The following is a 22,025-nucleotide window of genomic DNA, read 5'->3' as shown; positions in this document are numbered from 1 at the left end:
AAGCAAATCGCTGCCAATGTAGTCGACTTTGACCCTGAATATTTATTAGCAAATTCGAGCGGGGTCGATTATTTCATTCTTGTTAGCTTGCGATGTGTTTTCGCTATGTGCTAATGCAAAACGTCTACCAAAACTCGAATGATAAATAAATAAAACCGCTGTTGAAGTATTTGATAGAGCACCAATTTCGTAGTACCTTAATCTGATGAAGAGATTTAAGTTTTTGGAAAGAACTTATCAGTTTTTTTCGAAGTAAGGATCTGGTCTTAATCAATTCACAATTTAAAATATTAAACTGTTAGATTTTATAAGGGCTTTATAAATGGCCTTGTCTTGATTTCTGCCCCTTTATACTTTGTTAATATCTCGTGTTCCTATTTTCTAGAATTTATTGCCAGCACTGAGATATTACTTTAAGCGGCGCGTGACAACAGAAAATAAGGCGAATTCTTTGAAGTATTTTAATTTGCACCCTATTACAAAAAGAATAAACACAAAAATGTTGATCACGCGGCCCGCTTCGCTGGTTTTTTGAGCAAATATGTATATACCTTTGTATAGACGTATTTATTTACATTTCATTAGAGCGACGAGTTCGATTGAATTGTATTAACATTAAACTCTGCCTGCATTTCTTTCAGACTTCCAACTGCGAGCGCTTCCAGTGCAGCTTCCACAACTGCAACGTGCCAAGAATCGAAGAACAATCAAATACATTCCAAATACCCAACTAAGTACACAAGTTTCTATTACCAAGCAAGCAAACAGTGATTGATAGATAGTTCTCCCAATTTTTTTCCTGTTTCAAAATTTTTAAAGTCGTCAAACTGGGACCTATGAGTCCGATAAATGTTTAGTGCTGCGTTCCATAAACAAACACTAAAAATATAATCCGTTAAACAAATCGTGCCCGTCTAACCGTCGCGTCAATCCTCCAACTATTGTGTTATCATGGACGACTCCATGGTGTAGCCCAAAACCCCGCCATCAGCCAAACCACACAGTTTTAAACTCGATCCCCAGAGATCTCTCACCCACAACAAGCAGGCAAGGCAAGGTCGTCCAACGCCAAAACAATCTAAAACCAACTTCACATACACATCCGGATACGACAGCAACATACGTCGTAGCTAATAAACATGAGCCTGAATCAGCACAGTGGACCCGGCCCGCCGTCGGAGATCTGCGGATTATCGGTGGACCAGGTGGACTCTTCGGCCTCCTCCCCCTTCATCTGGCCGAGCACAGCGGGTATGTGCGCTACGACCACCACAACATCGACCAATGGGGACGGCACCGCAGAAGCCCCAGTGAAACATCAGCCTCTCCACAACGGCGGTTGGATCGGAAATGGTCTTCCGCCGGCGCCCGTGACGCGGACCATATCATCGGATCGCCTGGTCACCGGCAGCTCTTGTCGGGCACTGCGCACCGCCGTTTCAGCATTATACTCCGTGGATGACTTCGTCAAGGAGAAAATTGGATCGGGATTTTTTTCGGAGGTTTACAAGGTAGGTGACAATTGCGCACATGGGTAAACATAAGAATCACTCCTTTAGTTTTTACAATTGGTTTCATTTTTTAAATCATTGATTGTTTAGCCTACTGTTCAATGAAAAATGTCTTGCTCATAGGCGGGTCTTTGTGATAGCGGTATGTTTTAGATAAAAAATATTTTGGCACAAACGAAAATGAAGTGATCAAACTGTTTGCTGGTTTTCACTCCCTGCAATTACTCATAGGATCCATCCAGATACATTACCTCGTCATGTTGAGCATTTGAAATTTATCGAGTGGCAGGCGCTGAGCTTTTCAAAAGACAGCTGTTGTTCCCACAATTGAGCATCATAATTTGATGGCACTTTCATTTTCGCAACAGTAACACCCGCCTACGGTAACAAAGCCAAACAAATGCGATTATTTACACAATTTTAATTAAACTTTAAAATTTTTTGTAATTACTCAATAGGTATTGTGGTCGTTGTTCGGCTCATCATTCATTATCATCATCATGCTGCCGCATCTCCCCTTCTCTATGGACTAAATTGAAACAAAATTGCAAAACAATGGCCCAGACCAGACCAGACCACACCAGACCAAACCTGACTCAAAAATCCAAAACCATTGCCACTGCAGCTTAGCTGGCTGGGAGCTATAATATTCCGAGCCGAGAGCTCATGAAAAAGGCATTCGAACTGCAGTGAAACCGTGTGTAAAAATTAATAGCGTTTAGTTTTAGCCTCGGCCCAACACTTAAGAGTATAAGCTGCTTTGTGTGGGGTGCTATTTGGGCATTTCGCTTACAGCTCGGAACGGTTGTTGGCCCCAAAAATTAATAAGTTGCAGCAGATGTGGGGTGCATGGCATATGATGCGATGCATGATGCGATGGGAGGAGGGCCCAAACGACCAGCAAGACAAAGACTCTGACATTATGGCTTTCCAATTACGTAGGAATTAGTGACGGTCAGGCGATTATGCAATCAACAGTGACATTGGTACTGAAAGTACATGGCTATCTAGATGGATAGGTGCACAAATCGATGGGAAATGGTAGTGGAAACTGAATTCAATGTGACACCAAGCTTTTCTGAATGACACGACAACTCTTTCTCCGGAGTTATATTAAACTTTCTCATCTATTTTTCAGATTCATATGTTTGAATGGATGAATGAAAACGGTTTCACTTTCATTTTCGTCTTTAAGTGATATTTACACATTTCTTTCGTGAATGTTTATTGTGTTCCACGGGCGTTATTCGGTTATTTGTTGCCATTATTTTCCCCAGCTTTCCCATCAGCAGCAAAGGCAACCTTACTTGCAATTATATTTCAGTTGTCTAATGAAAGTGCACAAAGTGCTGCGGTTAACTGGAAATCTCTTACATTCACTGGAGCTACACAACACAAGAGTGGGAAGGATCCTTCTGTGTCTTTCTATCTATTCATGTGCGCATATTCTAATGCCGCAAATTGCATGCGAGTTGCGCGTATCTCATGGATACTTGTGAAACTTGCGGTGAATGACCGACCTAAGGGGCCGTTCCTCTACCTTTCCGGGGAGACTACCTGCTGATTTGCATAACTGCCCGCCATTCCTAGTTCGCGGGTCCCCATTCAATATGCCCAGTTCACAATTTACTTTTTTCACCCCTCGATGAAGAATAAATTGCTGCCGTGCATCCCGAAGATAACTTCCAGACCAACCAACAACGGCCTGTTTATTTGCGTGTGAAGTGCGTTCGATTCCATTCCATTCGGATCCATTCGATTCAACTGCATTTCCGCATTGTAATGCGCCAGCTGCCAGACAATTAATGTGTGCAGCGCAGAAGCAGCAGCAGCAGAAGCAGCAGCAAAAACTTCACCCTATCGATAAAAAAGGAAAATAATTGAAAGCCAGCCTGCGATCATTCGGTTAGACCTAATTGAATTGCCAATAAATTCAAATCAATATCTGCCTAATGACACGACCAATTTGTGGGTTCAGCGGCGTCAAGTGCACGCATGGATTTTCATCTCGACTGCCATGCCACGCTTTTGGCCCCAATTTCCCCCCCAAAGATATTTCGAAATGAAGAATCTCTTCGAGATTTATTTTTGGCCCTGGGTCGGAGCTGCTGATGCTGCCCATTTCAATTGCGTGTCAAGGCAGCCGCGAGAAAGATATCAAACGGAGAAGCAAGCGTTTCCACTTTGATTAAAACTTTTTCACAATTTTCCATCTGTTTCCATCGATTGCGTGCAACGGATACCAACTGTAAATGACGCGGTTCAGCTGCAAGATGTATAGAAGTTGGCGGATTTTAACCTCTCATAGATGGGGTTAATCAGGCGGGAAAGCGTCCATAAGTGGGGAAATTAATAACGACCCAGGCATATTCCTGATTTTAATCGGAGAGGAACCGTTTTCATTTGTTCGCGGCTGAGTGTATTTCAAAATCACAACATGATTTACTTAAATCATGACGCATACGGAAAACGCCAAACCAACACACAATTTGTTCGGACATAAATCAGGAAAAACTTGGTTTTTCGTTCAAGTCTTGTTTTTCTTTTTAAGATTTCAGTTATTGTAAGTAAGTGTTGATAGTAAGTGGGCCAAAAGCAACGGTGAATGCATAACGCCAGTGCTAGTGCCAGTGTAGACGGCACTCAAGCAGAATGGAAGTAGAGTTTGACTAAAGTGCTTAGTATTTATTTGATAACTACAGTAGACACAATGCCGCAGGCACCTGTCTCTACTGCCTCTATGTGAGCAAATTGCAGGCTACCAGCGAAGACAAAGGGGATCGGATTGTTCGGCAATAAATTTATTATGTAAAATGATACGTATTTTGAGCCAGGAGACCTCAAAGCCATCCTCTCGAAAGTGCAAGACAATTGTAGCTTGGTGATTCGGTGGGTGGCAGCCAAGACTGCAAGTGAAAGTTCTAAGTTGCAATTGGAGAACTAGGAAATTGGGTTAGGCGATGGCAATTAGATTAGGGCCATGCGAAATCATACTCCCCAGAGTCGGCTGCCTTTGCACGATTTTTTTTTCGAAAAGTGTTACACTAAGCGGCGGACTTGGCAAAGTGAATGTATCTGTATCTGCGATGGCGGGCATCCTGTTGAGGCGACTAGAGAGTCTAGTCGCTCTTGACCAGCTATAGTTTTGTGACCAAAAAGCTACATCAGACAATCCAATCCGATCCGCAGCCAATTGACATTGCACCGCTGGCAGTCGCATTCGTTGCGAATTGATGAAAGTAAACATTTAAGTAGAACTAAATAAGTTGATAGTGGCATTCGATAGACGGATGGCTTGCAGTTGCCGTTGCCGTTGCTGTTGCCACAATTTCTTTTCTTTTTCGCCATCTTAGCTTTTTGCTTTTAGCCCGGCTTTGTATCTCCTTGCGTTGCAACCGTGTTGATGTTCACGCGAAATTGATTGCCATAAATTATGCAAAGTTTGCATTCTCGCTGCCTGTGCCTGCCTCACTGTCGGTGAATTGGTGCGCGGCGGCATTTAGAAACTGCAACAGCAACATTCGCAGCAGCAGCAGCAGCAGTTGCTGCAACTGCAACTGCAACATCTGCATTGGTCTGGGAGTGGTTGGTTTGTTTCTTCCGATGGCCACTCGTTTTTTCCTCCTTTTTTCCCGCTGCCATGCTGCACATTTTCCATCTTCGATTTGGTCTTACCATTTCGCCAAACAATTTTTCAAATGATTTTGATCTTTGGTTGCTGTTGTTGTTGAGTGTCTGCTGGTTGTTTCTTGCTTTTTGCTGCCCAGGAAAACATTCGGTTACAGTTACTTTTGATGTGCATGCAAATGTTTACACAAAACCGAACATATTCAGCAGAAATACCCCCTATTCGTTGTAGAGAAGCCCTGATGCGCCCCAATTAATTTTCCTCGGATGTTAATGCATCTTACCTTTGCGTTTGATTAATAAAAACACTTGGTGTAAAAGTTGAAAATAAAGTTTGCTTAGTTAGGCCCTCGGGCCTACAACACTAAGAGCATTGTCTTTGGATCGGAAAAAGTAAAAGTGCTTAACGCACTTATCAGCCCAGCCAAAAAGTGAAGATTTCAATAACAAAAGCTCTCCGAAGAAAACCCAAATCTATTTTGCACTCTTTGAAAGAAATTGCAAACAAAACAAGTTATGCAATGGCCCAAAAATATATACAGCTAAATATTTACCGTAAACACTTAACCATAAGCTACCAAAATATTTGATTTCCATTCAAGCATCCGCGCAAATCGTTAGCCAGCTAATTAAGTTATAATACTTACCAAGCCGATCGTTGCTCACTTACTTTAGGATCGCCCACGTTGAACATTTTTGTGTAGTTCGCTGTTTTTGGTAATGGCGCCGAGGACAAGTTTCGCACTGGCTACCGCCGATTTGTCCAATTTGAATGTGATACATAATAAAACCATGCTAATGCGTTTATTGATTGGAGTCGAGCTCGTAAATATGATTTTGAAATATGCAAATAGTTGGGCTTTGTTTCGGCTACGTGGGCATCCATCGTAGCGTTTCATTCATTAATAATAGATTTATTGTTGTGAAGTAGAATTCTCTTAGTCATTGCAGTGGTGTATTGCGAAATACGATTTCCATTGATAAGCGGAACCTATTAGGTATTTATTTGCACATGCCCACGATTGTTGATTGTAAGAAATTAAGGGACAGGTAATTTATTAGATCAGCTGTCCCATTATTTGCGATACGGCCACCCAAATTTGTCTTAAATTAATCTTCAAGCATTAACCAAATGTTTTCAGAATTAATTAGTTGTACAAACATCAGATACCCGTTTTTCACATTTTTCGACGGTTTATCCGAAAGCTGCTTTGATTCTGACCGCAGCTGTGTTGTACATTTATCTTCATAAACTGCTGAGCGGGTGGGAAAATTGATGCAAATCCGGGACTTGTCCACCCCAAGGGCTTGCTGAATAATCGAATTCAATTAGTTGACTCTCGTACAAGTTGTGAATATATTCACTTCTTCAGTTCATGTGTCGGATGCGTCATGCACATTACATTTTCATGCATTAGAAAAGATTTGTTGCTGTACATTTTTTTAGTTTGCAGTTTTGCCATTTTCTTGTTGTCTTGTAAGGCATTTTCACGCTTGGCCGTAAACAATTTGAAATTATAAATGCAAATATATACGTGTGCTGCTCGGGGCTCCATAAAGTGCCTGATAAATAATAAACTAAGAGTAAATGCCAGCTGGGTAGACCCAGACAGAAAGCGAAGCAAGTCAACAAAAGTCCACGAAACGACGGCGCCGAAGAAAGCAAAAAGATGGGGATCATAAATTCTAATAAGACGCGCCGCCACCACAGGTATGTGAGCTGGGAGGCAAGCAGATCCCCACTTGGCAATATGTCATCCGCAGGGAAGTGATGTCCCAGGCCCTAATGCGTCTAACGAGCTGCTGGATTTTCGAGTAGCCAAGTCGGTGAAAAATGCGGAGCGGGCCAAAGTCAATGATTTTCATATTAGAGCCCATAAACTGGGACATTTGTGTGCGAGAAGAGGAAATCTGACTGGGTATTTCAGTGTAGTAGGCAAAATAGTTTATAGTTTTTTTTGACAAACTGAATGCTATATGTTTTATAATTGTTCCTGCAAGTAACAGTTAGTTACTTTCCGAATGTGCAGTATGAAAATAAAACATATGAAAAGGTTTTTTGCTGTCTCGTATCACATTCCCTATTTAAGTGGTCCAAAGCTGGTTCAAAGAACTGAAGCCCACAACTCCATTTAGATCCAGTTAGATACCGCCGCCAATCAGCAGTCGAAGTAAAGGCGCTAGGTATGTGTTGCGAAGGGAACTTTGCCTGTATGTGGGTTAAGCCGAAGATGCCGTCGCTAAGCCCACAGAGTCTGGATCCCAATCTGGCTCCTTCTCCTCGTCTGCGACTAAGACTCCAAGTCTGGGGCCTGAGTGACTCCCATAACCGAGAGCGAGGTGCAGCAACGTGCAATTACGCGCACAACTTGCGTGCAGAAATATTTTCGGATTCATTCACCTCTGGAGCAGAGTGGCCAAAGATACCGAGAAGAAGATATTTTTATATCCAGCCAAACGCGGGGGGATTGAGATGAGATGGTACGGGCCCCTTGGGACGTCCTTGCACTTTGTTTGCCTCTTAACTGTGGCATAGATGGCATTCCATCGGGCCATCATCCGGCGATAATGATGATTTCGATTGGGTTTGATGATGATGATGCTCGCCCACGTCTTGCCGCGGATTGCGAGTGGCTATTTTTATTGATCGGGACGCCAGGCCCCCGCCAAACGTCGCGTGCCCCAAGCTTTTTTTCTTCTCTTGGTTGAATGTGTGCCAAATATTTCACGTTGATTTTTCTGTGAGTCAAAAATGTAATAAATGCCCGTGCTACTTGCCCGGTTGACGGATCGGATGTGATGCTCGGAGAAGATTCTCGATATAAATATGTTTTGTTTATGAGATGTGGTCTGGTTTCGTTTGCTCAACTTTAGTGGCGATTCGTCTCGTGAATTTATTTTGAATTTTGCCTTTTCATTTCACGCCGCTTGACGTTGCCTTAATTTGTGGGGACTCGCTTTGTTTAGCAGTGTGATCTTAATGCATATTTCCTATTTGGCAAGATCTTTTAACGGCGATGACTCAGTACATGTATATTCTGGGCATTTCCTTTAGGCCCGCATTTTTGTTTCGGGCATAATCCCCGAAAACCTTTGCAAAGGGTTTCAGCTCACTGTTGTTGTGACCTTGCCATCCATTTAGCTTTTTTCTTTTGTTTTACTCGGGGTTTTGCTTTTCTCACAAACATGTGTTCATCAAACTGTTTGTCTTGTCACATTTGCGCAATAATTAAAAACGATTCGAATTGAAATGTTTGCGCAGGGCCAACAAAACTCCCACATAATTCAGATGGCGTGCGACGAGATGGCCAACAAAAATAAGCAAATGGCATTCGAAGAGAAAAACTGATGCGGGCCCAAACAAAACCGCTTGTGGCTGGTAAAATAACAACGAAAACATTTGAAGAAAATAAAAACGGCGAGCTCATCGATGATCTGGCTTCTCAGAAATGAAATCGAAGTTGCAAAAGCAGCAACGAAGTTAAGTTCTCATGATTTATGTGCGCCCATGGATCAGCTCTTATTTCTTCCTGCGCCGCTGGCCGCAATTCATTAGCCAAATGGCCATATAAATCTGCCCATGACTAGCCAAAGCCGAAGCGCAGGGCCTTCGGGACTGCACTGCAGTTTGGCTGGCTTGCCGTGTTGTCGTCTTTTGGCCAAAACTACTTAAATTAACTTTTGCAATTCGCGTGTCAATGATGACAGGCAACGCAAGAAGCAGCCAAGAAGGAGGAGTTCGGGGCCTCTTGAATACATAGATAGACAACTACAACTAACCATCCAACCAACCGACCTGGCTTATTCTTTGGAAAGCTCCTTCAGAGCTGCGCCCTATCCGAGTGTCCAATCGAGCGTGTCCAGTCCTCGAGGTTCTGGGCAATATTAGCACGACATGATAAATATTTCAATGCCAAGAGCGAAGCTATTAAACCAGGAACCCCGGCCAAAGCGAGCCAAACCGATCTGAGACGAGCTGAATGCCGTGCCCTATTCGAATCCCTCACTCAGGTCTGCAAATGACTTAGTTCATCGCTGGCTCTTACACTGCGGAAAGCAAAAATGTAAACTCCCGACAAAAATTGGTGAACATGTATTGGTTATAAAAATTAAACATATATGCTCGATGGAGTTCTTTTACATTTGCATTTGGGCTTCTTGGTAGTTATTTCAGTTCTATGTTGGATATGTGTTACTGACCAGCAATCGCACGTTGATATTATCGTCCTTTACGACTATTAACTAATCAACATTTCACTTGTTGACTTGCTCTAGAGGTTTACTTATAGTTGTAAGTTTTAGGCCTTCCTAGAGCAATCTTTGGTGAGTACTTGGCAGCGCTTTAGAGATATTTTTCCAGTACAGTCCATTTTTTGTATTTTGTTCTCTGAATAGGGCCGCCTCTTTTTCCGGGCCAAGCCCTTTGAAACATTTTTCGCAACTGACCAGCACTCGCAGTTCTGTGACTCCGGCTATGGGAGTTCGTTGTGCGATGTGCTTTTTATTTGGTTTATTTGGTTTGGTTGCTGGTTGTGCCAGCCCTCGCAGACTGTTTAATTAAAATTTCCTTTCCATGGGCTGCCTCTGGTGCTCTCTATTCGACTTTGCATAGACGTCTGGCCCGGGCGGGGCCTAATTAAAAAGTGAAACTGTAATTTAAAACGCTGCTAACAGCAAATGCCAGGACTTTGGTAATATGAACTTTAAGGGGCTTAAGGGGTTGCCGTCCGTGGATGAGGGTTTATGGTTGGCGAGTTTAGATGCCCCCAAAATGCAGTCTCTGATGTGCATTAATTAAGGCAACTTTCGCCGGAAAATTAATTAACTTTCCCGGCGCCCTACAGACCCAGACCCAATGCACTGCGACGAGGAACTTGGCCCCGAAGGGAGAGCCAATGTGAAACTGCACTCGAGCTCCCTTTTTTTTGGGTGCCTTTTCCACCTCAGAGCAGATCTAACACGATTCGCTGGAAAACTGCATTTGCAACAGCTGCAACATGGTCATGGTCAGGGCACCACCACTGCCAGTGAGTCCCAATTTTGATTTTTATTTATTTGCAATGAGATAAAAATAAAATCGTTCGTTAGAGCCAAATGTTCGGCCGATTTGAAGCCGAATCTGGGATGTTTGGAGTGTGAGAGACAATGAGCAATTCAAATATAATCATCATAAATCACGATTTAGTTTCGCTTTTTGCTTTGTTTTGCTACGTGGGTGCCCGACGTCGACGACCTATGAATGGGAGAATGGGTGTACCGCCTTGCACTGGGTATTGTTTGGTGTCTTCAAAAGTTGGTCAACGAATGTATATATATATATATAGTTATCGATGGCATAGGCGTTCCCACACTGCCCTGGCCCAGCGATCAAGTTCAGTGGCAATGGCTAAAATGTTGCAAGTTGCTGGTTGCATGTTGCCAGCATGTACAGCTTGACCAGCTTGGCCAGGTTGGCTGACTTTGCCAGAGCAGCGCGAAATTGTAATTAACTTAATCTCCACTACTCCGCCCTGAAGATGCTCCATTCGCCATGGACTGTGCACCCTGGCTTTGTCAGTTGTCCGATGTGTCAGACTTGGGGCCTTCTTTATCGGCTATGCAAATATTCAGGAAAGAATGGGTGTATTTGGGGAGTGCATACCCATAAATTGGGCTTTATATATAGATTGTGGCATACTTTATTGTTCTCAGTCCATATTCCAGATCGTAAACAGCAAAACAGCGAAACAGCACAAATTTACTTATCTTTCGAGGTGTAAACAAACAATTAAGGCCAAAGGAAAACTTTGCGCAAGGTGGCTTAATATCGGAATAATTTCAATTAACTCGTTCATTTTGCAAACAGCCAGTTGGCCACATGAGCATTAAGTCATCTAATTGCCATTTGCTGTGGGAGCGGAGAGTTAAGTAAGTCAATTAACGACATTTTCGGTCTTAAACATCTGGCTATGCAAACAATAAAAGCCCATGAATTGCGAGCACACAATACAGAATCGGAGTACAAAAGCACAGTAAAATGCCCTAGACCGCATCCCCAGGATAAAGCAGCTTTACGCCCAACATATGCACACTGTATGTACAATATACACACAATGGTTTACCCCCTTCCCATGGGGCTTACAAACGATCTTGGCTGACCGCGGCCATTGAACTCGGAGGGCGCCTTTGTAGGCACGCATCGCTCAAAAAGAAAGCACTCTCCCCCAATGATTTCCAGCGAAAAACGCAACTACAACAACCGATCGAGGGGAACGCTTGTGCGTGTTTGTTTGAAAAACTATCCCTGACAGTTGGAGTTGAAAAACAAATGCCCAGAATATTTCCAAAAAACTCGAGACGAGGTCTAGATAATATCGGTCAGTGTCGGAGCCAAAGTCAAAGCCGAAGACCGGGACACGGCAATCGATATACTCTCGCTGGATCGTAATTAATTGTGGTTTATCCAGGGGTCCCTAGCCAAAGCTATCCATCAACTAAATGTAAATAAAATCGCCGGCCTCACAATGTTGTTTTTTTCCCATTTTACAAATCACTTGAACTAAATATACCCTTCCAAGCGGTCAAGCGCGGCGCAGAGCAGTCGGAGACATATTTTCAAATATTCCGTATTGAACTAGCCGCTCAGAGCTATCTGGCTGTTTGTTTCATGGTCAGTTTGGTTTTGGCTCGCGGCATAAAACAAACAAATCGGGTTGAATGGGGAAAATATCACCGCGTCGAGCGGCAGTCGCCAAAGGAGACTTTGGCGTCTTAAATTGGCGTGACAATTGACCATTTGGTTAAATATCTAAGCGTTTCTATTTGTGCTGCAAATTTGTTGAGGCAAATTGATTGACCGAACTCTCCAAACGGGTGAAACTCAGGCAAACTCTGGCTTGGAAATGCCCGAATTGTATCTATCTATGGATCTAGGTATCCCATATTATGTTGGAGCATCTGGGGAGGCACTTTAATAGAACTAAACACTCAACCAGCTGTCATAACTCAATTGTCTGAGTGTCAGATCATTTTAAATTTAAAAATTTCCTTTAAAGTGTTGCTCCCCTTGAGGAACCCATCCGTGCATATATCATATGTCTATTCTTCAACCCTTTCTCCCTTTTCTCCCAATCACAATATATTTTAAGTGCCTCAAGTGCGTACTTTTCGGCGCTCTCTTTTTCCGATTGTCTGGCCATAGATGAATATATGTGTTGCCGGTATGTGAACTGCGTCATGCCACCAGCAGCGATTCATCAGCGGCCTGTGGCGCAAATTGGACGAAACAAAACGAATGAAACGACGACTATAAGTATGCAAATAAACTATCTGACAATAGTAAAATGACAGCTATAATGCGCACACCTCCATACAGAATATAGATACTATCTTCCACCATTAATCCGTGGGACAGTGAACATCTCGAATATCTACCCTTTAAACAGAAATAAAGAGACATAAAGAAAACAAATGAATTTGGTATAGCAACAATGTATGTGTTTATAGCTCTGACTGTGTATTCCCACGCATCCGTTGTCGTTCTCTGTTCCAGTATATCAAAAATATTATCGAAGTCTTCTAATATATTCCTTTGTTCAATTCCTCAATTGAGAGTCATCAAAGACCCAACGACCGTCCTAACGAGCCGATACGATTGCGGGAACAAGTACGAGTACGAGTCCGAGTCCCAGTCCCAGTCCCAGTCTCGGAGTTTGTGTTTCCCGTTCTCGGACTTGGGCAGAGCTCTAATTAAATTTAAATTTCCGCCAAATGGCCTGATAGTCACAATAGGGGTCAGGGCAGCAAATGCATTTAACAGGCTGCCACTCAAGCACTGCCCCTTTGCGATGGATGTTCGACGTTACTGGGGCTGATGTTGCTGCAGTTGCAGTTGCAGTTCGTGTTTTGTCTTTGTCTTGGGTGATGCCTGTCTTTGATATCACTTACTAAGCGACACTGTGAAAATAGTTCAAACAAAGAAAGGAATCACAATATATTAAATATAATTATTATTAATGGGGTACAGTAAAAATGTAAGAAATTTTTTTTTTTGCTTTAAATCATATTTTCAAATTTTTTTTTTTTCCGTGTACGATCTTGGGAGTGGATCCCGCATGTATCTAGTCTCTGGCCGGCTCTTTTAATTAGCAGCAGCAGCGGAGAACTTTGGACGCGGGCACTTCTATGGCCGCCTCTTCAGAGGCAGGGAAAACCCTTAATAGAAGCAATGGTGAACGACAAGACATGGAACCCCGGGTTCGCCAAACCCTTCTTGCCCCTTCTTTTTTAGATAAGCTGCAGTTGCGCACATTTGGGCAGGCAGGCAAAGAAAATGGAAATGAAAATGGCACAACCAAGTCATGTTGCATTGTAGGCAGCTGCAACAGGAACATCTGAGATGCACCATCCACCATCCAGCGGAAGCGGAATCAGAATCAGAAGCTGGAGCAGAAGCAGAAGCACAACGAGCTATCAGGCACTGCCACAGCAGATAAACAATGACAAGTTGCACTCGACGCTTTTGCGCAGATGCAACCATGGAATGGAAATAGGAAATGGGAATGGGAATGGGTTTCAAAATGGGAATGGTACAGAATGCCCGTAGCTCCAAACACTGGTTGGTTGTCTGGTGCATAATCAAATTCCAGTCAACCAAACAGAATCGCAACCGAAAACCTGCGCTGCTCACCCAGGGGAGTCAGTCAGAGCCCGCAGGTCCAGGATCACATCAAATGCCATCACCGCACACACAGTTGTGTTTTCCCAACCAGCTTCACGACTAATGAAGGGCGCAGGCAGCAACAAGTTTGGTGGTGGCTTTAATGCACTGAGGAAAAATGTAGAATTAGCCGTGGATTTGCATATGCACATCAATATCATATTGATAAAGCACACAAAGTGGTTTCCGTGGGATCTACGATCCCAAAGCAACGTGTTACCTTAAATTCGACTTCAAAGTGCACTTCTTTCAGTGTAGACATAGACCCAGACGGAGCTGACCGCAGAGGCTGGCTGTCTGGGTGGGTTGCAGTGTGGTTCTCGGTTGTTGGTCCCCCATCAGTGTCAACTGCAGTGGCAAATATGGTGACAAACGACACTAAAGATTGCACAGCCTGTTGTCTAATGGGGAAGACAACACCAGCCAGCAACAACATGGCCACATACATAGATGGCCCGTCGCAATTTATCGATTTAACGCTGCAAGGCACTTTTCAGTGTGTTCGAAAATTGATTAGAAAACATACGCCATTAGCGAAGGGAGGAGGGCGCAGGTTAATCTTGGCTAGCTCATAACTTCCGCATTTCGAGAACTATATAGGCATTGCTCTGGGGGGATGGCCAATCAAAAAACCATTTCCAGTTGATAGTTGAAACGTGACCGGCTACACACTCGCTTTTTGGAGGATGGAGCCGCCCAAAAACGAACCGCGGCCAACACGATATCCTACCAAATAGGCAACGGGCAAACGGGCTGGCAAAAGCCAGTTGGTAATATCTGCTTTTAGCAGATACTCGAATTGAATTGAATGGAGTCGCATGGAATTGACTGTTGAGCGTTTAAACGTTTGTTTGACTGCTCAACTGGTTGATCCGTCCGATGCTGGAGTTCAATGCACCCCGCTATCTCATAGCCATTGCATTGGCTTTTCAGCGAACTCTGGCGAACTTCGAAATCACCGAGGATGCTGGCAAATAGTTTAGCTTTTGAGATCTCAGCTATCTGCCTCAGTTTTGCTCGCCGGCGATTGGCGGAGCATTTAAGCGCACTCAATACGTGTAAATTGTATGCCTTCTCGCGTTCATTCATAAAAATTCTGACACAAGGCCTTGAGCATATTGCCCCACGACGACGATGATTGCCCTGCCTCCATCCGCTGTAGAACTGATTCATCGCCAGCGTTGCAGAACAGTGGGTCGGTAATGGGTATATGATAACTGAAACACGTCTTTAAATTATATCTTATATTTCAACAATTAGTTTCCCAATAACCATTATGATAATGACAATGGCAACAAGAATGATTATGGAAAATGGATTCAGGGCTGCAGTTTCAAAAAAATACTAGCTGATAGGAATTTCCATTTTGAAAAGATCCTAGCATTTGGTATTTTTTTGACAAAATTGGCCTCTTTTGTGCAAGAGATTACCCTTTATAGTACTTCTCTTTTACCCCAAAATTCAACTGTTTGGCCCACTGTGCGCCGCGGGCAACGCTTGTCAACTGTGTAGTCACTGTTGTTGCTTTTGCTGCGCCGCTGTCGTTGCGATATGCATTTCATAGTTTTGCATTGATTCATTTCGGAGCTTCGGGCAGACGCCGGCGATCCAAACACATTAGTAATATATGACCCCATTATTATTACTATATATGCTGTTGCCCCTTTTTTCGTTTTTTCTTGGCGTTGTTGTGGTGTCACAGGGGCTGCACCCAAAAGTAGTGCTCATTTAAATTTGTCACGGCGCCAGAAACCACGAAAGGTTATTATTTTCCTGTGTTGCATTTTCTAAGCCCAGACTGGCTTTTTTATGAGGTAACGAAACGCATCTGACGATTTGACGACTGCTCCCAGCAAATGTCCCAAAAAAGAGGTACAAAAATAAATAAATTTAAAGCGAAACAGTCGAGATACTTGACGTCGTCATCGCTTTGCCTTCATTTAAATTCGTACACGTACGAGTATGGGTATCGTGCAACTTTATTATTATTATTTATTTTCGAACGCATTGGAAAAACACAGCAGAAAAACCAACCAAAAAGGCCGAAAGGCCGAAAAATAATGAGCAACACTTTTTGTGGCTGTGAGGGTGCGGCGGTGTTTGTGAGTAAGCTATTTTAACGAGTCGCCAAATGGGCCTGGGAAAACAGACCTCTGTTTGTTCTAATTGATTGCGAGTTTGCTTTTAGTTAGTCCGCTTGTACAATTTTGTTTGCATTCCATCTGGGCGTAATTCGGAGTGCCTGAATGAAGGATATCCAAATGAAATTACTCACCGAGAGGCCCGTTCCGACTTCCTCTGCTGTTTGTTGTCACCAACTTTCAATTAACGAAATGACAGGCAAATGCATTCCGACTTGTTCCATAAATCCGAGCTGCAGTCCGGGGTTCAATGGCCCCCTTGGTTGGCGAGGGTGAAACATTGTTGACACACGACTGGCTGCCTCGCTGATTTAGCCTTGAAATAGTTGACATGTCGCAGGCTTTCCTCCATCCAGACACCCATCCAACTATCCGAGCATTCAACCATTCATATCCCTTCCCAGCAATGGAGTAATAAAAACACAGAGGAGCGCGTTGTAAAAGTTGAGCGACAAGCGACATGACAAGATGCTATGCAGATGTTGCTGCTGAGGCTGCTGTGCTGTGGATCGGCTTCATTGTTATTGTCCGCGGTTTTGACTAAGTTTTCTGATTTATTTTTCACTTATTTTCGAAACGTATTTGCCGCAATTTGCCAAAGGAGCAGAAATATTTTGAAAGCCGCTAACAATGGTGTGGAAAAAGAAACAAAGCAATCATAGGCAGACTTTCTTTTTGAACTAACTTACACGCGACATCAGCAGGCATCTGCGTAGGTTTTTCCAATACAAAATAATTTATTGCCCTCGTGTTTATGAATTAAACTTCCAGGCGAGAGTCAGGAATTTATCTCAAAAATTTTCTCACATTTAAAAACATAAGAAAACGTAATGAATTTGAAGCGGGCTTTCTTGCCCGCTCTCTTGGCCAATTTCAAATGTGCAGCCAACTGTTGTGGGCCGTGTCTTTGTTTGTTTGCTTTAGCAATATAAGATTATTCATTTTGAGAGTTTATAACTGCATTTCACTTTTGTGTGGCCCGCACTCGATGTGCAAACGATGCGTAATAAATTGTTTATTTTGTGTTTTTATGTTTCTTTCTTCTCGACTTTCTTTATGTGGAGCGTTTGCAGTGATGTTTTTACTTTTTGTTTCTGCTTCTGATTGCTTACGAAGTGCACAATAATTTATGCGCACATTTTAATTATCAAAAGTAGATTGTTAAATGAAGTTAAGTTCATTGCCACCACGCGTAGCACCGAATTAATACATGTTTTCCCTCTCTGCTTTCAGGTGAGCTTTTCGTTCCTTATTGTCAAATCCTTGGATTTAATTGCACGACATTTGAGTGAGTCAGGTAACTGAAGCCAGGTAATTTGCACGACTCGATTTGACTATGCGTGAGAAATTTCCTATAAATATTTGCAACAATTAAAAAGCTATTTTAGCCCGGCTCTGCAGCCCATGGCTCACTCACCTGCTAAACAAGCCGCTGATTGATGGACTTGGGCTTGAAACGCCACCAATCGATCCAGTCCAACAGGTTTCTGCACTCAGAACAAATTCTTATCCCATTGATCCAACAGAACGTCTCAAATTACAACTGGGCTTTTGCATGCCCTGATCTGCAGATTTGATTCTGTTCATATTGCGATTGTCACTTGAAATATGTGGTGTTTTTGCTCGATGTTTAAATTCATGGACTCATTTTCACTAAATAGCATCAGGAAATAATTTGCTTATCTTGCAAGATTATCCTAGGACGTATCTTAAGACAAGTAGACTGATTCAGCTTACAGAAAATAAATATTTAGTTTAACTACAAACCTAGGTAGAACAGTTTTAAAATGATAGTTAGCGACATGATATAATTTCGTTCCGTGTAATGCTATCCGGCTTCGATTAGATCTAGTTGGGTGCTGGCGATGGCGATGACGTTGGGCGACACGTGTAGCCGCCGACCAGTCCGGCCCACTTGACATGAGTTGCACAAACGAAAACTCCGTTGCTGAAAAGGGGAAGGAGGGAGGGGGCATGTGTCTTCCATCAAACGGACTGGCTACTGTGGCAACGGGCAGCATGTGGCACTTCATCAAGGGCAGACGGCAAAGCCGAGACGTCGCCACGATCTCAATGGAGAGTTTGGAGTGCTGGCTCCGTTTGGCCTGCCTGGCATTCCTCAGTGTCTCGCTGGGAGAACAAACGCAGCCGCCTTTCCCTGTCCGCGGCATGCCACATTTAAAATGTAAACGCCAATTGATTATTAACGCGCCAAACCAATTACATTTCGTACCCGATCGCGCACTTAACAAGCCGACAAAGTTCGAGCCGTTCTGGGTATGGAAATTGCGTGGATCTCGAATGCAGCTCTTTATGCCAAAGATCTCTCCAGAGATTCGTCGGCTCTGTAGCTGAAATACTCTTGCTGCAGGGTGCACTACAATGGTGTCTAGGGATATGCACGATCCTTACCAGCCTTAAAAGCCTTAAAAGGAAATTAAAAGATCCGAATCCAAAATGGATACAAGTAGTTTCAATTCATAAAGGAACACGGATAGTTAGAACTTCTATAAATCATTCTTTCTTGAGTGAAGATAGAGTATTCCCCATTTTCGTCTTGCCATAAAACTTTCCCATCTCGTCTGAGTTTTCTCTAGCCAAATAGGGAGGCGAAAACCCTTTCGCATGGCATCTGGTGCTAATCGCCAGCAGCATGCCAGTGACCCTTTTATGGTCGCCATGCAACGGGCACCGATCCTATCCGAAGAGACCCAAGTCGTCTTGATTGGATCGGCTTGGCCTGTTTGGTCTTTGGGCCAAGTGGAATGGAGGCGACATGGGCGCTTGGACGCTTATGGCAAATGCGCCACACTCAGTGGAATAGCCGGAGGAAAGCGATGGAAACGGAAGTGCTTGCTGTTGTCATTTAATGAAAACAGAGGAATGGGGATGGGTAAGCCAGCGGAAGGCGTGTGTCTGGATTTTATGTTGATTTTAATTACAGGGACGTGTCACAACTGGCCAAATGCATCTGTTATTCGTTAGAGTGTGAGTTCAACTGTCTGAGGCAAAAAGGTACTCACAAACACGCGTGCTTTTCTAATTGAATTGACAGAGCCCACAGCCATTGATGTTTGCGATTTAAAGCGTGCGATAAAAGCAATTAAATTGTATGACTTACTCGCCGCGCATATGCGATCAAAGAGCTTAGTGGCAAGAAGGGGTTGTATGGCGCCGACATGGAATGAAATTAAAACTGAAAACTTGCCGTTCTGTTCGATAAAAGTGTGTTTTCCCCCCCCCATCGAAGCCTCTTTCAATTGCCAATTCGATCAATTTAGTGGCTCTAAGGTCAAATTATATCGCAGCACACCCCTAATCCCTGTTGCTGACGTACTTGAGAAACGCACTGGAAATCGGGGAGTATTAGTACTGGTACATATACGGTTCTGTTCTGCTCTGGCTTTTCACTTCCACCTATCGATTGACAGTCGCCACATCCAATTAACAGCTTGCACTGTCTTGTGCGGTTTTTGTTTTTATTTCATTTCTGGTATTTAGCACAGTTTGTTAGAGGCGGCGACTTGTTGTCGATGTACATACATACTAGTATATATACATATGCACACATATATAGAGGTGTCTATAGCTGCTGCTCATGTAGAACAAGACGTCTTTAATTGATTTTGTGTTACATTTATCCATTTATTTGCCTTAACCATGTATTGAAGATTCATTTCTTTCTAATACACGGTGGCAATGGCGCGATCCTCATAAATATGGATTGTGGCTCTAGTATAGCACAAAACTTTTACGTGATTGAACTGATAACAAAACGGAGAGACAGTTGATTTCATTTGCTTGCATCATTCCTACTGACTATAACAGTGCACTTATTTTATTATAATTTGTGAATATATCTCCCCTGTGAGTCAGACACTAAGAGCTCAGTCATGTGAGTGTTTCTAACACTTTCTAAGGCACCCCGTTCAAATTAAGCCGACAGAGTTTTGCGGAACTACCTTGGGGTGTTTTTTCCGCGCCGAATATTAGAGAAAACGAAATAACTGAAAACCGTAATGCCCATGCAATCGTTCCGTGAGTAGTGCTAGTGCTAGTGGCAGTGCTACGTACAATCTGCAATCTAAGATCCCTCAACTATCTGAGGCACTCAACGGGCCCGAAACGTGGTCGGTTAATGACGTTGCTGGTTTGTAGGTGCGTTTGTGAGAGTGTGTTTGCTTAACCCATTTATTATGTCTTTTGCCATGCCATTGATGCAAAAGTAAACAAGTTAAGCGGCTTTTAATTTTATTATTGTACGGTATAGCGGAGTATCGTAAAGTAAAGTACACAAATAGAGGCGAAGCGAGACAGAGATAGCACTGGGCCACTATAAATCAGTCTAATATATTGTTCGGCAAATTATTAAGTCATTACGTGTATATATATCTTGTACAGTAATGTGCGCGGATTGCCCATTTCAGCACATTCCACAACCGCAAATGATTGATACCCCAAGAGTACGAATATGAATAATTATGACCTTCGGATCGGCGGATAGGTAATAGTTGTATACTATGACTTTAGGTCTTGGCGGGGGTCGTCGACGTTCCGTGTAAAGCTTTTGATAGATCTAGGGGAAAATATGCATCTGGGCAAGCCCATAAACAAATCAGGTTCGATCCCAGCCAAGAATGTCTTGTCGTCGTCGTCGTGCGCCTCACCTAAACAAACAACCATTCCGTATCCATGGCAGGCACGTAGTCCAGTTTATTAATTTCAGAAGTGAGCAGTAGGAACAGCGCTCCTAAAAGACCCCGCTCACGAACCCTTAAGCGTATGCCAGGCTAAGATGCGACCCACATCAAACTGGAACTGAAACTGAAAAGAATCTCCAGTTGCCGAGTCATCACACATGGCGGCTGGCTGGATAGCTGGATTGTTCCTATTGTGACATGGTTACAATTCAATATGTAGAACGTGTTCGATTTTGAATGCTTTTTATGGCCCAAACGACGCCGGTCGTGTAATCGTAAACTTCTGCTGTCGTCCGATGTCATTAAAGCGAGTCCTAGAGTCTCTCAGTTCGTGAGAACAGCATTACGGGGTCTTTAAAATGAATGGGTGGGTAGGGGGATGACGGTGACATAACACTGGCCATTAAACTATACTTAGTTATAGACGGAGACGGACGGCCAGATAGTCGTCCAACCCATCCAGCCAGCTTGCCATCCAGCGAACGAACGTGCAATGAACTGCTGAAGGTGATCTCGAAGGCTGATAGCAGTGAGGCCTCCTTGTCAGATTTAATTGATTATGCAATGTTTGTTATTATTATTACTTCGAGCTTAGCTGATAAATGCATGAGATGTACTGGCAATTTCCGCGTGTTCGTGATGCATAGCGGGTTGAGTTTAGTTTAGTATGCGTTAATTGTCCCCGCCTCCGCCAAACACTCACTTCTTACCGCGGGTTTTTCAATTTCATATCGAATTTCCATGTTGCCTCCAACTAACAGCTAATAATTGCTGTAGTTACAAAAAACAGACTGGAAAAAGAAATTGCCAGCTCCCACCTCATCTTCCCACTAAAAGTTGTGCAATATGCGTGAGCTTGCTGCTGCTGTTTCAGTTGCTGTTGTAGTTGCAGCTGTTGCCGTTGTTGCTTCCTGCCCCGGCAACATCTAATGGCAACAACAGTTTACTTGTTAAATTATTTGCTTAACACGAAATAAAATTTTGTTAAACATGTGCCACAAAGGAAAAGGTGAAACAACAGGCAGGAGCAGTATGGCAAACTAAAAAACGGCAAACGCCAAAAAAACAGATAAAAAACATTCCAAGCAAAAGCAAAAAGATTTACATAACTGCGCCAAGGCTTCCGTTAACAATTAAAAGCACAAACACACGGCCACAAACCATAATAATCATCTGATGTCCGAGGCACACACAAACACACACACCACATTACCCAACAAGTTCAATAAAAGGTTGCATAAATCTGAAACCGTGTCTTGCCCCCGATAATTGCAGCTTGCAACACACGTCTCCGCTCGAAGCCTCAAATATTCTTTGATTTGCACTCCTCAAAATGGACACTTCCTGG

At 43.2% G+C, this 22,025-nt stretch overlaps 1 protein-coding gene across 3 annotated transcripts in view; it reads left to right on the top strand.

The window, feature by feature from the left end:
• LOC120450976 overlaps positions 1-22,025 on the top strand; it is a 47,996-nt gene that overhangs the window by 5,056 nt on the left and 20,915 nt on the right. For 2 of the 3 annotated variants that reach the window (XM_039634269.2, XM_039634272.2), the window contains exon 2: positions 642-1,511. In XM_039634269.2, coding sequence (XP_039490203.1) covers positions 1,140-1,511 — 372 coding nt within the window. In that variant the 5' untranslated portion in view covers positions 642-1,139. Of the gene's footprint in view, positions 1-641; positions 1,512-22,025 lie in introns of those variants that run through there. The other variant, XM_039634270.2, reaches the window with a different exon arrangement.

Source organism: Drosophila santomea, chromosome 3R (assembly GCF_016746245.2).
Source record: "Drosophila santomea strain STO CAGO 1482 chromosome 3R, Prin_Dsan_1.1, whole genome shotgun sequence".
NCBI classification, from domain to species: domain Eukaryota; kingdom Metazoa; phylum Arthropoda; class Insecta; order Diptera; family Drosophilidae; genus Drosophila; species Drosophila santomea.
This window is presented reverse-complemented; position numbering and strand designations above follow the sequence as displayed.